The 17,508-nt window shown below is 42.9% G+C and overlaps 1 protein-coding gene across 8 annotated transcripts in view; it reads right to left on the reverse strand.

The window, feature by feature from the left end:
* The window catches only part of golim4a (golgi integral membrane protein 4a), a 145,052-nt gene that overhangs the window by 100,216 nt on the left and 27,328 nt on the right, over positions 1–17,508 (reverse strand). For all 8 annotated transcript variants that reach the window (XM_068042196.1, XM_068042194.1, XM_068042192.1 and 5 more), the window contains exon 2: positions 10,878–10,952. In XM_068042196.1, the coding sequence (XP_067898297.1) occupies positions 10,878–10,952 (75 nt within the window). The remainder of the gene's footprint in view (positions 1–10,877; positions 10,953–17,508) is intronic.

The raw sequence follows: 17,508 nt of genomic DNA on the forward strand, positions 1-17,508 counted from the left end.
AATTCATTATAACTTTCGGGTATGTTTTTCTTAACTTCTACAATCACTTTAGTTTTAGTATCTGGTTTCACAGCTGTCGTTAAAGCTATAGCCTGGTCTGCTATACTCTCAATCTTTTCCTCTGCATTAATTTTGCGTACCCCAACAAGTCCTATGGGTTTACCTCGCAATTTCCAGCATTCTGAATGAAGATGGCCCATTTTGTGGCAATGATAAAACTTCGGCTTGCGAACCTCACTTCTACCCTCAGCACCTTCCTTTCTTGCCTGAGGAGGTAATCCTGGGCCATTCCCAGCTGTTCCTTCATGTCCCCGTCTACTTGCCTTCCTTTCACTCTCCCACTTTCTATCCTTCTCGGGTTTATGGGGGTGACAGACTAAAGGTTTTGGCTTATTTACAAGTTCAAAATCATCAGCAATTTCCGCTGCTTGGCTAGCTTTCAAAACTTTCAGGTGACCTACATGAGTTCTCACTATGGAATGGAATGGAATTTTTAAATTCTTCCAAAAGAATCAATTCTCAAAGCTTCTCATATATGGTTTTCATCTTTAATGTCCGTATCCAATGGTCAAAATTAATTTGCTTCACCCCCTCAAATTCTACATATGTCTACCCAGCCAATCTCTGTAAGTTCGGAAACTTCTGATGGTAAATTTTAGGGACTAACTCAGACACAGCGAGAATAGCCTTTTTTGCCATCTCATAATCTACAGAAGCCTCTTCAGGAACCATGGCAAAAATTTCATGAGCACTGCCTACCAATATGCTTTGCATAAGCAATGTCCAGCTCTCCTTTGGCCATTTCATTTGTTTGACTATTTTTTCAAAAGCTATGAAAAATGTCTCTATGTCCCCTTCCTCAAACTAAGGGAGAGCTTCTACAAATTTAAACAGCATTTTGCTGGGTCCTGAGCTGAATTCAGATTCCTCCTGACCAGAATTTTCCCTGGATTCAAGACCACCCCTCTGTCTTATTTCCATCTCTTTTAACCTAAATTCCCTCTCTTCTCTTTCACTTTCTCTCCGAAGTTTAAATTTTCTTATTGCTATTTCTTTTTCTGTTTCCTGTTGAAGCCTAAGTTTTTTCATTTCTTGTTCCTGCTCAAGTTATTTCATTTCTAAATGAACTCTAGCCAATTCCACAGTATCATTCTCTGACTTACTATCTTCTTCTTCCTCTTCTTCTAATTTTAAATGTTGGACTATTACATCAAATATAACTTATTTTTGGCACCTGATTTCAATTCTAACCCCAATTTTGCCACCAATTCTTTTAGTGTATTCTTAGTTAAAGTTATCAAGTCACTGAGGGAAACATTCTCCTTTCCCAGAAACTCTGCTGCAACTGCTAACGCCATTCTGATGGTAAAAACTGTACCTTATTATAAAAGAAACCCGGTTCCTTTTTTTCTCATAACTGGCATTAGATTTGGATCTCGACAATCGAGTTTCCAATTAATATGACCCCAGACGTGAGGGCAATTGATATGATGCCAGACGCAAGACCCAATTTATATGTTATCCCAGAGGTGAGCAATTAATATGATTCCAAACTCGAGCCCCCCAATTAGTCTGATCCCAGACAAGACACACAATTTAAAATATGTTACGACCGAGGGGGGAGCAATGCACCATCAATTCAGGCCCATCACTCCACAGGACTCAGCATAATATTGAAGTATTCCCACCAAACTGGAAAACAGCCAAATTAAACACTCTAGTAACCTTCGGAATAAAACAGGCCAAACCAGGTATCTTTAGACAACAATGAATTAACTATTTATTAAAAACTAAATCTTAAACATTATTAAGATAAACCTATGCCTAAAGACCTTATAACCTCTTATTTTAACCTAACTCCCCCATTCACACACATACATTCAAAAACTATGGTTAACCAGGTTCCTTTTTTTTAAAATTGTGTTTTAAAAATTAGATGTTTCTTAAGAATAAATAAGTAAGTAAGTCTTTGTGGGTTACGTTCCTGATGGATGAGTTTTCTAATGTGAAAATAATCAAGTGCTACTCGAAGTCTCCACATGGATTTGATGAAATAGTCTGTTCTTGATAGGCATTCAAAACACTTTGGCTGCAGCAGGTATTAAGCAATTATTTCAATGATGAGCAAAGCAATCAAAGAACAAAGAACAAAGAAAATTACAGCACAGGAACAAGCCCTTCGGCCCTCCAAGCCTGCGCCGATCCAGATCCTCTATCTAAACATGTCAGCTATTTTCTAAGGGTCTGTATCTCTTTGCTTCCTGCCCATTCATGTATCTGTCTAGATACATCTTAAAAGACGCTATCGTGCCCGCGCCTACCACCTCCGCTGGCAACGTGTTCCAGGCACCCACCACCCTCTGCGTAAAGAACTTTCCACGCATATCCCCCCTAAACTTTTCCCCTCTCACTTTGAACTCGTGACCCCTAGTAATTGAATCCCCCACTCTGGGAAAAAGCTTCTTGCTATCCACCCTGTCTATACCTCTCATGATTTTGTACACCTCAATCGGTCAACTTGAATTTTAAAACCGACATTCTCTCAGTCGAAAATTTACTTCAGTAATACAAATGGTCTCTTCAAAAAAAAGGAGTTTTTTCCTCTTTGGACAATTAACTCGTCCTGTAGCTCCTTGTAGAATTTTTGCTGAGAAAAATAGATAGCTCTTCTCTTCAGCAGCATGCTTCACTGGAAAGTCTCTCAAAACTGGTTTCAGCCGGTTTTCACACAGTTAAGGGGAAACATTATACCATGTGACCTCTCTCTCTCCTGCTGTCGTCTAGCTAACAAAATGCAGGTGGCACACTGTGCCTCAGAAATCCAAAGCCTCCTCTCCCTGTCTTAAAGGTGCAATGTGTTTAAACAGAGTCTTAAAGGTACACACTGTTTTTTTCAAATCTGAAGAGAAAAAAAAGAAACCGTTTATTACAATGTCAGCTCAGTGGATTATCTGCCAAGAGCCCACTCCTAAGGGGGCTGCAGCAGGTTGAACTGGTAACTTAATTAGTCAGTCCCCAGGCAGGGAGAACAGTGGGAGGAACATAAGTGAAACCACTGGCTGCCTGGTCAGCTAAGAAATGAGTGACAGTTTGAAGAAATTGAGTGTGGAGGACAAGAAAGTGGGAGAAAAACTTCTCAGGTTTAGCACCAAGTAGGTAAAAAAACTGCTAATCAGTGAATTGAATTTACCCCGCTGACAGATACTTTGTTATTTTCTGTTATGAGGAGCGTTACGTAACAGAATAAATTTCACTGTAAACGTTGCGTTCATTCACAAATTTTATGTAAAATAAAAGGTAAATTCCTGACCATAAAGGCCACAAAAGCCAGAATCTTCCAGACTTATGAAATTTATGGGTGTAGGGACCATTTCTGGGTCCCCACCTGGCTTGTGTCAGCAGTCCCCCTGCCTGCGTGATCTTATGGGAGATGGCCAATTAGGGGTGGTAGCAGCACATGGACGCAGGGGGGCCAATGGTTGGGCCCAACAGAAAGGCTGGCCAGCAGCCCCACTAGGAAAAGTGATCATTGCTGAGGAAGAGGGAGACCGAGAGGGTGCCTCAAAAAGGAGCCGCTCCTGAAAAGATCCAGAGGGAGAAATAAAAAAAAGACCTGGAACAGAGGGCCCTCAGTGTGGTGGGGGAACCCGTCCAAAAGAATATGTTCACCCAGGAATACACTCCTTTGAGTCTTACGTCTACCTGATACCGGCATTTGCAACAGCCTCTGATGGCCCTCCGACCTCCTGCCAAGAGGCCACCTCCAAAGCGTTGCCAGGTTCCCAACACAGCAGGGGGCCCGTGCAACGCTGGCAAACTTGCATCACTCTCAAAATGTGGCTGTTAATTGAGGCTTTAATTACCTTAATTGCCTGCCAGCCTCTGACGAATGGATTGCCGATTCCAGTGGTAGCCCGCCCTGGGAAACTTGCCAAGAGGTGGGACCATGTCGGGGAGCTGTCACAATGGAGTTTTCCGCTATTTTCTCAGTCTCCTTGCCTTCAAACCCACCTCCAAGGGGCCAGGAAAATTCCAGCCAAAGTCTACTTATGGGTGAGAACAGTGATGCTGAAGCTCAAGAACAGATTTGTCCAACATATGGCCCACAGGACAGGATCCAGCCCACCAAAAGTTTCCACCCGGCCCGCAGATGTATTTCAAAAATGAGAAATTTCCCATCGTCTTCTTCTTTCAGACCAGCCTTTTAAAAAATCACTCTGTCAGTTTCACAGCCAATAGGTGCTGACATCGGGAACAGCGGTTACCCAACTACGGACAAATTCAGTGTTTTCCGGCAGATTCTAACATTTTTTAAAAAGCCCACCCCAGAACGCCAGATCTATCCAAAGTTGGGAAACCGCTGTTCCCGATGTCAGTACCTGTCAGCTGTGAAACTGACAAAGTGATTTTTTTAAAAAGCTGACCAACCACAAAGCTGCTGTGCTAAGCACTCCCACTCTCTGCAACCACCAGAGAGTGGGGACCAGAGAGAGACTGGGGGGGGGAGCAAGGGGGGGGGCAGAAATAGAGGAGGGGACAGAGAGGAAGGGGGGAAAAGAGAGAGGGGGGAACAGAGAGAGAGAGGGGGTGAACAGAGAGAGAGAGGGGGGAACAGAGAGAGAGAGGAGGGAAACAGAGAGAGAGAGGGAGAAAGGGGAACAGAGAGAGAGAGGGGGTACAGAGAGAGAGAGGGGGGAACAGAGAGAGAGAGAGGGAGAAAGGGGAACAGAGAGAGAGAGGGGGTACAGAGAGAAGGAGAGAGGGAGGGAACAGAGAGAGAAAGAGGGGAAAAGAGAGAGGGGGAACAGAGAAAGAGGGAGGATAAGAGAGCGAGGGAGAGGGGGAAACAGACACAGAGAGAGAAAGGGGAACAGAGAGAGAGGTGAACAGAGCGAAGGAGAGAGAGAGAGGGAACAGAGAGAGAGAGAGAGGGAACAGAGAGAGAGGGAAACAGAGAGAGAGGGGGGGCAGAGAGAAAGAGAGGAGAACAGAGAGAGAGGGACAGAGTGAGAGAGAGAGAGAGAGGGAGAGAGAGTGATCAAAATCACTCCTGACAGATTGGCATCTATCTGGAATATTCTGCATCATTACAGATGTGCGGGCAAACACTGATGACTTGTGCAAGCAATAAAATGCCAGGTATCTCACTAAATCAACATCCAACATAGTGATGAGAAAGTAAGTCAATAAATTAATCTTCTCATTTAAAGCTTCTTCACAAAAATGCACATTTGTTGTTGTTTTGATTAATAGTGGTACAACCAGGTCAGAAAGAGGTCTAGGGTTCCCTTTCAGCCTTCACCTAGTCTTACTTTTAATTTTACTTAATTTTAAACACACAATGTTTTTAGCTCCCCCTTGGTGAATCCTTGTTCACCGCTTTCCAATTATAAGGCAATAAAACCAGCACAAACAGGCTTTCTTAGGTTTAAAGAAAAAAGTTGAATTTTATTAAACTTAAACTTTAATTCGGTTGATGCTTACAGATACTTAAACTCTAATTCGGTTGACGCCAAGAGATACGCGACGCACCCATGCTAGCATGCATACGTGATGCACACATGCAAAATAAAGACAGAAAGGAGAAGAAAAATAAAGTGGAAAAGTTTGAGGCAATATCTGAAGAGTTTTTGTTATGGTTCTTTGAGTTCACTGTAGTGTCCTTGATTGTCAGTACATCTTGCTTTTCATTGGGGCCCAGTATTCTTCTTAAATCTTGTTCGCTGTAGGAGACTTCTCTTTCTTAGGGTTCATGTGTCTTCAGTAGATTCAGAGGCTTTTGAGAAAGAGATGGGAGTAGACAGGAGGGATCTTCTCAGTCCAGGAGCAAACAGACACTCTCAGTTCAAACTGTTTGTACAATTCAGAAAAACCCAGGTTGCCATGCAGGTTGGTCATGGGACTAACTGGTCTGACCATGTCTTGGATTGTATCACCTTAGCAGTCTCTGGAATGCTCCTCTTACACACAATACCTGGTGATCAAAGTCCATTGTGGGTTGAATGTGTCAGGGAATGGTCCTTTGTCCTTCCAATCACTGTCTGTTAGCATGCAAATGTCTTTTCCAGCCACGGCTGATCTTTTTAACAAGTCCTTTCTTCACTCCAGTAACAATTTAATATCAATGTTCATGACAAAGTTAATGTGCCTGATTCTTGGCAGGTGGGGGCCTAGCATGACAATAGTAAAATAAAGTTTTAATGCATTTATCTTTCCAAAATGGTTTCACTGGCCCCCTATGTAACAATGTAAGACAAAAATTGTAATGTGGCCCCCCCACGCGAAAAGGTTGGACAACCCTACTCAAGAATATCCAGTGCAAACCCTTAATTTGTAACAGCTGCATATGTGTGCAGAAAGTTCCCAATATTCTCAACTGAAGTCCTACAGACATATGGAGAACAATGCAGGATGGCTTAAAATAAACCAGTATGAGTGCCATATAGCGAGACAAAATAAAGGGGGAAGAGCAGCACCGAGCAGATAACATATGCAGAAGAGTGACACAGTGTTAGATAAAATGAGTGGGGAGAGTGACACAAGTGGAATAAAAATGGGGAAAGGATAGTGCAAGGTGGGATAGGATATGCTAGGAAGAGCAGCACCCACATGAAACCGGATTTTCATGAGCAGCAAAGTAAAACAACCCAGTCATTACAGTCAACTTTACAGTCTTTTAATTCAAAGCTGCTTTATTCAATTATCTGTTAATTAATTTGAAATTGTGCAACAAATACCTCCCATTAAAAATGCAATGCTTCTTTTGCATTTCAATTCAAACTACTGGTTAATTTGAATTCAAATTCCTATCACAAACAACCCCTGATCAGCGAGATCCACCATTTAATTTGAATTTACTCCCACGATCAATTTCAGGTGCCTAGGTGTGGCACCCCTCCCCCACGTGAGTGCAATGCCTCAGCAAGTGGAAATAGAGAGCATCTGAACATGACTAGCCAGATTTTGAAGACCCTTACCAATGAAGAAAAATACAAGATCATCAAATACGTTGGGGTGCATCCTGGAGAAATAAAAATAGTTGCAGCACAGCAACATATCATACCCTCTCTCCGCATCTCAAAAACAAGAATAGAATAAGAGTAGAAGGCCGTTCATGCTCGAACCAAGAAGCCCGATGATTGATAGAAATTAGTGCACTGGCCTCTTCTGAATAATTGGGAGAAGCTGCTGCCACTGGTCATGCCTCCACAGGCAGCTCACCCGACAGAGGCAAACAATTTTGGGATGCCAGCAGCATTGGAATTGGTGTCGGGGCGGGTAGTGGGGGGAGATGCAGGGGTTGGCATGGTTGTCTAGCTGAAGAACACTTCTGGCTCCACTGGAAATGTTTTTTAAAAAGAGAATGTTTTAAACCTAAGTGTAGTGGGATGCTACTGAAGAATCCCGAGCGCGGTAGACCAGGTGCCTGCTCCACTCACTGGGAATTCAGTTTGAAAAGGGGGTCTTTTAATAGGCAATAAGCTCCTCATTAATATATTCAAAGGGCTTCCACCCAGGACACCTAAAAAATGGGTCTCATGAATTTAGTAGTGGGCCACTTGAGCAGATTAGACACAGGCCATTCTGCTGGAAATTGATATATTTGTACTTATTTACTGCCCAAAAATAAGTGCAATACATATCAATTTCTACCCCAATCTTCATAAACCATCCAAACTCGTCTTGTTGAAAAATGACATTGAATTGGAACCAATCCTAATTTTACATCATGTATCGGCCACTTCAAAAACTGCCATGCAATCAAGTTCACGTATGGTAGAAAAAAATCATTCTCACAGAAATCATTGATAACTGGGTATATTAACAGAAATCCTGAAATATAACTCGAACCTGTCTTTAATGCTGATGAAACTGGCCATTTTATAAGCTGCAGCAAACAAAATGCTAACTTTCATCAGTGAGAAATGATGAGACGGGGACAAAAACAAAGCAGCAAATTACCATAATGGTTTGTGCTAGCATGACTGAGTAAAAAAGATGCTGATGATTGGAAATTCCAAAACCACCCAAAGTTTTTGAACCACTGTTACTCTGCCTGTGTGTGACCTTTAAGTGTGACATTGTAAGGTAGAAAAGTCACCTCCATAGTTGATGTCTGTGGGGCTCATGGAAGTGCCTGTCTCTAAATGCAATGCAGGTAATATTTTTACCTGCCAAGTGTAACATCCATGAGATCAGCCAATGGATACTGATGTGATTTATATTTTGAAACAGCACTACAAGAATTGTTTCATGTGAAAAGTAATTGCTGTACGTGAAGCTGGCATTGACATTTTCATCTGATGTACTGGTGGCAATCCACATAATCCATTCATCATGAAAGGCGCTGACAGCTGAATCTATTGCCGACTGCTTTCAGCACTATAAATTCATTGGAACAGCAGAGGAATCAGCTGAATCTGACAGTCAAACAGCCCACACAGACATCTGACAGCCAACTTTGAAGCAGAAAACTTATTTGAGCACATTAGCTCTTCCCTGCCGCTGCCATGAGTTTGAAACCATTGTCAGTATTGATAAGGAACTCTGAACATTCGGTTGCTGAGACATAGAAATTGTTGTTGCCATGTGGGAGAATGCTGCTGCCAGTGAGAGTGAGAGAGGCCCAATAACTACATTCAGTGATCTAATGCGACTTGCAGGAACCAGCCCTCACTACAGTCATGGCATCCAATTATGTGTGATTGCTGATGGAGTTGCTGAGCACTGAGACAGATGTCCCAATGGAAATTTTCTCTGCACTACACAGAATTGAGAATTTTGTGAACGAATGTGCTGTCTGCAGGAAGCAAACCATAATCCTGAAGTATTTCAATAAATTACTTACCTTTGTGTTACACAGTTTAGACAGTGCTCAAGTTTTGATTACATGCATTACAATAGATGTTTTTTATTGCATTTTTGATGGTCCTATAGTGTTTTGATGTGGTGTTATATTAAAATTGCTTAATTCTCATTACAGGATAATTCAATTCTTTTCATACAAAAAAAACTTCAAAGTAAGCCACATTGGGCAAGGAATCATATCACTGACACAAGATACATCTGCAAGGAAAAGTTCAAATATAAATGCAATTAGACATTAAATAGCTCTGCTGGCCAATCAAGGGTTTATGTTAGCATGAATAAGAATAGCAACAATTTAGTAGTCTAAGACATTGCTTCACATTAGTAAGTAAAAAACTGAAACATTGTGAAGAAATTGGAATTTAGCTTGACAGTTGATAGAGAGGTTGTCATTACAACAAGCATAAAAAAAGTTTCTACAATTAAAGAGACACACCAAGATAAGGTTTCAGCACTAATACCACATTTACAAAACACAGCACCTTAATTGGCTCTAAAAAACAATTTGTTGATTGTAGCACGGGCAGTGGATTTAATGGCAACCCTCAGTGACTAGTCAAGTGGCCCTAACAGAAGTAAATATGATTTCTGTGGGTTAAGTTGAGGACATGAAAATCCTTTTCTTTCACCTAGGAATCTCAAATCCTAACAGGAGCTGTTACATCAGGATTTTCAGTATTTCCACTAGAAAGCAGTTTGAATGCTGAATAAATTAAAAGTATTGTTAGGCACCAATGCTTATGGATTTCCATATGTAGTCGCTGAAACTATTGAGCTTTGTGTAACAGTAGATAGCATCCACAACAAGCATGGAGAAGTTCACGGCACACAAGGAACAAACAAAACCTCAAATCACATTAAAACACATACACTACAACAGTGAAACTTAGTAAAATGAATCCACTTGCAATCTGTTGTTCTTTGATTCAAGAAAAAAAATCAGGTATCAGATTCCAGAGTCCAAGCAAAATATAGGCAGTGAACAGCAATAACTAAACATGACTGGCTGGTAACTGAAAATGTCCAAAAAGAAAATAGTGCCCAGTTACAGAACTGGGCATTCAGATCATTATCCTTCCATTTCCCTACACATTGCACTTATTTTCTGTGGTTCTTAGGAGTGAATAACATTACAGGGCTTCAATTATCTCCTTAATGGAGCAGTACATGCCAAACAGTCCAGTTCTCAATTATCCCCTGTCGATTTTTAGAAGATCCTTGCAACATTAAAATTGAGGGCAATGATGACCTTTACTGCTATTAGCCCATTGTAGATGGTTGATTGTCCCCGCAGGAACAATACTGTAGAACAAATGAAAGTTATAATGTCCCTGGTCAGCCTAATTCTTCTCAATCTTTGCCATAAGGCTCTATTTTCGTAGACCTGCTGCATTTATACGCCCAGCTCTCCCTCTCACCACCACCATAGATCGCCAGTCAAGGCCACTATGAATATACTTGTGGTCAGAAGATTCTAGTACTAATCGCTTTTCTCTTACCATCTACTCTTTACATATATAATCAACATATATGCCAGGAATGCATTACTGTAAAATATTAATTTTTCAATGTATTTTCTTAACTGAGAATCCTACAAGAGTTGCTGATTCTTGGCCTCTAACGGTGATGACAATGACAACAATGATTTGTACTTATATTGTTTCAACTGGTGGTACAAAATGGGATTGGATCGGCTGCACATTATACACAGCGCCTGATATTTAATGGAACTGAATATCAGGTGCTATGTATAACGGGCAGCCAATCCAATACCGCCAATTTTGTGCTACTCCAGAATGCCCACAACCCCAGTTTCTTTAAAGTAAAAAGTATGCGAAAACACTTCACTGCCATCAATGATAAGATTAAGAGACAAAGGACACACAAAAAGCCAGAGGAATGGAGTGTCACAAGCTTGCAAGCCTGCACCAGTATGTGGAGGGGAAATGAACAAATGAAAATGAATGAATGCATTTATAAAATGACAATGTGACTGAATGTTTCCTTACCTTCTTTAGCTTTTTTGTGTTCATTTCTTTCTTTTTGTAGTGATTTTTCTAATCTTGATCTATGTTCATAAACAACTGTAAGAAATAACCAGTAGGTCAGCTGATATGGTTAAGTATTCACTTATATTTGAATTGTACACTTAGATCTATTCAGACATTACTGCTGTTGTGCCTAACACGCACTCTACTCTTAAAGAATCCACGGAATCCGATTGGTGAAAGGTATATCAATATTTTATTCACACACTAAATCATCAAGTACAAGCTCTCACTACTTGCACAGTATACTACCCGTCAAGACACGAGGTGATCAGTCTCGGACTTGCAGCTGCTCTTCTGTTCTCTGAGCCCCTGGCTCAGGGTATCTTCTCCAGTGTTCTTCCCTGGGGTTCTCGTACCTTCCTCAGTTTCAGTCAGGGGTTAAATCTTGTTTCTAAGACCTGCCCCTCTTACTTCTCATAGGGGTCTGGTATAATGACATAATGATAATTCCTTATTTGGCTCAGTGAGAACCTGTTCAAAACTTCACAGTTTCCCATTGTCTATTATGAGTTTAATCATATCTGGTGTCCATGACGACTCCTAGTTTCTGGGATCCTCCTCAATACCTTTTCTATAATCATATCTATAACTCTTTGGACATCTGTGTGCTGTGGCCTCTTTTACCCATCCTCCCTTCAATACACTGTTCATTGTTGTGTTACTGGCCCCTTTGTTTCAACTAAGTTCTTATGTGTTTTTACTGTCTATGTTTTTACTGGGTCTACACTGCTGACCAAAATGTTTCTCTCTATAACAAATACAGGAATCAGTGATTGGTGAAAATAATATTAATTATGTCTTATCAACCATTACATGTTTTGGAAAACACATTATTGTATCTGCTTGCAAATGCAAAATATTACAAATCTAGCAATCTTTAAATTACCCATTTACAGATTTTAAAGAAAAGTTCATTTCATTTAACTTTTTTTATTACACTATTGGCAACTATATATTGCAAGTACACAGCAATTCCATGAAATCTCTTCTCTGTATATTACTGAAGTAACATACTTGAATTGATTTTATTAACATGATGATGTCAAAGGCTATTAACAGACAAAAGCACAAAAGAATCATGAATTTCAAAATTGCTCAATCACTTTAGCAAACATTCTGTGTTTATGTAACAGGTCCAGCAATTCCTGAAGAAAATTTTTGTAAAAGGTAGCACCTTAATAATAGTAATTAAATCAACCACATCAAAGAATTAATGAAAAGCAATTTTAACACACCAAATCAAGCAAATTTCTCAACCATATATGAGGGAATTTGACTAAATCAAAACAAGTTATTGCCATCATTGGTGAGGCACTACCACCTAGAAATTATGCCCACTGGTCTAGCTTGTTACAATATGGTCCCAAATCCTAGGAATGGGACATTAAAATATTCAAGGAATTGAAAGATCTGAAAGGAATTCTGAGTAGCAATTTGCTGGGGAGGGGAGAAACTAATTAATTTGCATGACCCACATTTTCCGACTGGATGCTTCCTTGTTTCTAGGCTCTGATGCAAATGGTAATCGATCACTCTGTAATCTATTCCTTCTTGAATATGGTATTGTGTAGCCCACAAATCGCCCTGTAAGCTTCGTGCAAGTGTACTCACCACATTCAGAAAACAGGAGTCACTGTTGGGATTTCTGAGGAAGTCTATGATCCTAGCAATCCCCAAAGGTTATTTCAGGATTGAGGGGTGGGGCAGATTCCCACTCCCCCACACCATACCCCCCTGCAACAACCTCGCCCCCTCAGAATTTCTTGTAAGCGTAAATACGGGGTGAAAACCCAGCAGGAATAGGTTCCACTCCAAATTTCCTGTCCCTCTGTAACCAGTACACCAGGGGCTGGATTTTAAAGCCCCTCCGCCATCAGGAACAGTGGTGGGGGTGGGGTGCAATGAAGATCGGTACAGCGGAGGCCCGCCACCAACCCCGAGGGCAGCAGACTCCGTACTGATCTCAGCGGCAGTGGCGAGGCCTTGTGGCGGTCGCCCCGCGGCTCGCCGATGGGACCGGCATTAAAATATGTAAATAGCTACTTACCATTTATCCTGCAGCGATTCTGCCATCACGTTGCCATCTTCATTCTTGCTGCCGACAATGCCGTGCCTCTGAATCCCCGTTTGGGGAAACGTGGCGCGACACCTGTGGGGAGGGTGGGGGGAGGAGGATTTTTGCTCTGTACGGGAGGGGTGATGGGAAGAGGTAAAGGACAAGGGTGCTGAACTTTTGGGCAAGAGCGGGATGGTCAAAGTTTCAATATTGGAATTCTGGGGGGGAAAAAGCCAGGGGGTGGCAGAATGCATGGACAGGTCATCTCAATTAATTTTACAATACTTTCCGTTACCTGGCCCTTTAAATTTTAAATCTCCTTTGAGGGCGGTAAGCCCTTTAAAAATGGCATCAGTGCCTGCGCATTGGCACTGAACGCCGTTGCCGGCGACGGCTTGCCTGCCCGTCCACATTATCGTGGTGGGCGGGCCCCACGGCCATGCAAATGAGCCGCCACGTTTGAAATCGCGGTGGCTCTGTGACGTGGTACGCGTGGGTTGCATTTTTTACGTCCGCCACCTACATCGGCAGTGCAGTCTTAAAATGCAGCCCTAGATTTCTGTCCAAAAAAAACAGAATTTCTACACTCATATTTTCATAATGGCATGCTGTTTTTATTAATTCGTGAATGTCGCTGGCAAGGCTAGCATTTATTGCCCATCCCTAATTTCCCTTAAGATTGTGGTGAACCGCCTGCCTGAACTGCTGCAGTCCATGCTGTAGGTACACCCACAGTGCTGTTAGGGAGGGAGTTCCAGGATTTTGAACCAGTGATGTTGAAGAAACGGCAATATATTTCCAAGTCAGGATGGCGTATGACTTTGAGGGAATCTTGCAGGTGATGGTGCTCCCATGCGTTTGCAGCCCTTGTCCTTCTAGGTGGCAGAGGTCATGTGCTTGGAAGGTGCTGTCGAAGGAGCACTGGCGAGTTTCTGAAGTGCATCCTGTAGATGATACACACTGCAGTCACTGTGCGTCAGTGGTGGAAGGAGTGAATGGTTAAGGGGTGGATGGGTGCCAATCAAGCGGGCCACTTTGTCCTGGATGGTGTCGAGCTTCTTGAGTGTTGTTGGAGCTGCACCCATCCAGGCAAGTGCAGAGTATTCCATCACACTCCTGGCTTGTGCCTTGTAGATGGTGGACAGGCTTTGGGGAGTTAGGAGATGAGTTGCCGCAGAATTACCAGCCTCTGACCTGCTCTTTTGCCATGGTATTTATATGACTGGTCTTGTTAAGTTTCTGGTCAACGGTAACCCCCAGGATGTTGATGGTGGGGATTCAATGATGGCAATGCCATTGAACGACAAGAGGAGATGCTCTTTCTTACTTCAGAGGGTTCCTGCTTGGAACTTGCATGGCACGAATGTTTTGCCACTTATTAGCCCAGGCCTGAATGTTGTCCAGGTCTTACTGCATGCGGACATGGACTGCTTCAGTATCTGAGGAGTTGTGAATGGTGCTGACTATTGTGCAATCATCGGCAAACATCCCCACTTCTCACCTTATGTTGGAGGAAAGGTCATTGATAAAGCAGCTGAAGACGGTTAGGCCTCAGACACTACCCTGAGGAACTCCTGCAGCAACGTCCTGGGCTAAGATGATTGGCCTCCAACAACCACAACCAACATCCTTTGTGCGAAGTATGACTCAAACTAGCGGAGAGTCTTCCTCCTGATTTCCGTTAACTTCAATTTTGTTACAGCTCCCTGATGCCACACCTGGTCAAATGTTGCCTTGATGTCACTCTCATCTCACCTCTGGAATTCAGCTCTTTGGTGCACGTTTGGACCAGCTGTAATGAGGTGTGGAGCCCAGAGGTCCTGGTGGAACCCATCGGTGAGCAGGTTATTGCTCAGTAAGTGCCATTTCAAAGTGCTGTCAATGACACCTTCCATCATTTTGCTGATGATTGAGAGTAGATTAATGAGTTGATAATTGGCTGGATTGGATTTGTCCTGCTTTTTGTGGACAGGGCATACCTGGGCAATTTTCCACATTGTTGCGTAGATGCCTGTGCTGCAGCTGTACTGGAACAGCTTGGCTCGGGGCAGGGCTAGTTCTGGAGCACAAGTCTTCAGTAATACAGTTGGGATGTTGCCAGGGCCCACAGCCAAGCTATATCCAGTGCCTTCAGCCATTTCTTGATATCACATTGAGTGAATCAAATTGGCTGAAGACTGGCTTCTGTGATGCTGGGAACTTAGGGAGGAGGCTGAGATGAATCATCCATTCAGCACTTCTAGCTGAAGATGGTTGCCAATGCTTCAGCCTTGTCTTTTGCACTGATGTGCTGGGCTCCGCCATCATTGAAGATGGGGATGTTTGTGGAACGTCCTCCTCCCGTTACTTGTTTAATTGTTCATTGCCATTCACGACTGGATATGGAAGGACTGCAGTGCTTTAATTTGATCCATTGTTTATCGGAATGCTTAGCTCTGTCTATAGCATGCAGCTTCTACTGTTTAGTCCTGTGTTGTAGCTTCACCAGAGTGGGACCTCATTTTTAGGTATGCCTGGTGCTGTTCTCTTACACTCATCATTGAACCAGGATTGATCCCCTGGCTTGATGGTAATGGTAGAGTGGGGTATATGCCAGACCTTGAGATTACAGATTGCGGTTGAATACAATTCCACTGCTGCTGATGGCCCACAAAGCCTCATGGATGCCCAGTTTCGAGCTGCTAGATCTGATCTGAATCTATCCCATTTATCACAGCGTTCGTGTCACACAACACGATGGAGGTGCAAAGACAGGACTTCGTCTCCACAAGGACTGTGCAGTCATCACTCCTACCAATGCTGTCATGGACAAATGCACCTGCGGCAGGTAAATTGGTGAGGATGAGGTCAGGTAGGTTTTTCTCACTTGTTGATTCTCTCGCCACCTGCCATAGGCTCAGTCTGGCAGATTTGCCCTTCAGAACTCAGTCAGCTGGATCAGTAGTGGTACTACTGAGCCACTCTATGTGATGGACATTGAAATCCCGTGCCCAGAGAACCTTCTGTGCCCTTGCCACCCTCAGTGCTTAATCCAAGTGGTGTTCAACATGGAGGAGAACTTTGTCTTTTGCACTGATGTGCTGGGGAGGGCAGTAGGTGGTAATCAGCAGATTTCTTTGCCTGTGTTTCATCTGATACCATGAAACTTCATGGCGTACAGAGTCAATGTTGACGTCTCCCAGTGCCACTCCTTCCCAACTGTATACCATTGTGCTGCCACACCTGATGTGGTTGTCCTGACATTGGAAAGGTGAAGAGACGCAAGGATAATACAGAACTTTATATTTCAATGACAGACTCGCAAAGCTCTACTTACTTTTAAAATTAGGAAAAGGAAGAAGGAAACTATGATCAAAATCTTTAAAATTCTGTGAGGTATAAATACAATGTAAAAAGACTGACTTCAGTGCAGACTTTAAATTAACAAGCTTCAAGCGAGCCGGAAATTTAAAGTAAACTTTTTCCAGATATAAGTGTGGCTACCTGGAAAGACAAAACTCCACGCAAAAGTTGAGACTGAACTGCTTAACTCATTCAAAAAGAAGCTGCAGAAATCCCCAGTCAGGAACGGGAATGGTGGTTAATGAAAGGTATAAAATGAAATGATGGCGTGCTCCATGGGGTATGATGCCATTCTGTAGCATTGGGGCATCTATGTGGAGAGAAGCAGGCCAGGTGGATAATGGAAATGGAAATATGATTGACTGTATTGGCATTTTGCTCATCTGCTTTTGGAACTTGGGAGTATTTACACACAGAGGCTGGAATTTTATGTCAGGGCGGAGGCCCTGCCCACTGGCTTAAAGGTTGGGGGCAAACCTGCCTCCGCCAGGTCTGGGAGCCATGCAGAGATTTTACATGGCCCAGGCCCTTAACTGGCCTTGGGCGAGACTTCTGCCCCTCTGAGGCAGGAAGTCCTGCCTCCAAGAAATGCCAGCCAATCAGGGGCCAGCAGCTCCTCAGTCCCAGCAGCACCACCGGGAGTGGTGGCCTTACTTCAGTAAGGCTTCTGATAAAGTCCCGCATGGGAGATTCGTTAAGAAGGTAAGAGCCCTTGGGATCCAGGGCAATTTGGCAAATATGATGCTAAATTGGCTTAGTGGCAGGAGCCAGAGGGTAATAGTCGAGGGTTGTTTTTGCGATGTTGTACCGCAGGGATCGGTGCTGGGACCCTTGCTGTTTGTTGTATACATTAATGATTTAGATGTGAGTAGAGGAGGTATGATAAGTAATCTCGCAGATGACACGAAAATTGGTGGTGTCCTAAACAGTAAGGAGGAAAGCCTTAGATTACAGGACGATATCGATGGGTTGGTAAGATGGGTGGAGCAGTGGCAAACGGAATTTAATCCTGAGAAGTGTGAGACGGTGCATTTTGGGAGGACTAACAAGGCAAGGGACAAGACAATGGATGGTAGGACCCTAGGAAGTACAGAAGGTCAGAGGGACCTTGGTGTACTTGTCCATAGATCACTGAAGGCAGCAACACAGGTAGATAAGGTGGTTAGGAAGGCATATGGGATACTTGCCTTT

This window comes from Heterodontus francisci, chromosome 11 (assembly GCF_036365525.1).
Source record: "Heterodontus francisci isolate sHetFra1 chromosome 11, sHetFra1.hap1, whole genome shotgun sequence".
In the NCBI taxonomy this organism is placed as follows: domain Eukaryota; kingdom Metazoa; phylum Chordata; class Chondrichthyes; order Heterodontiformes; family Heterodontidae; genus Heterodontus; species Heterodontus francisci.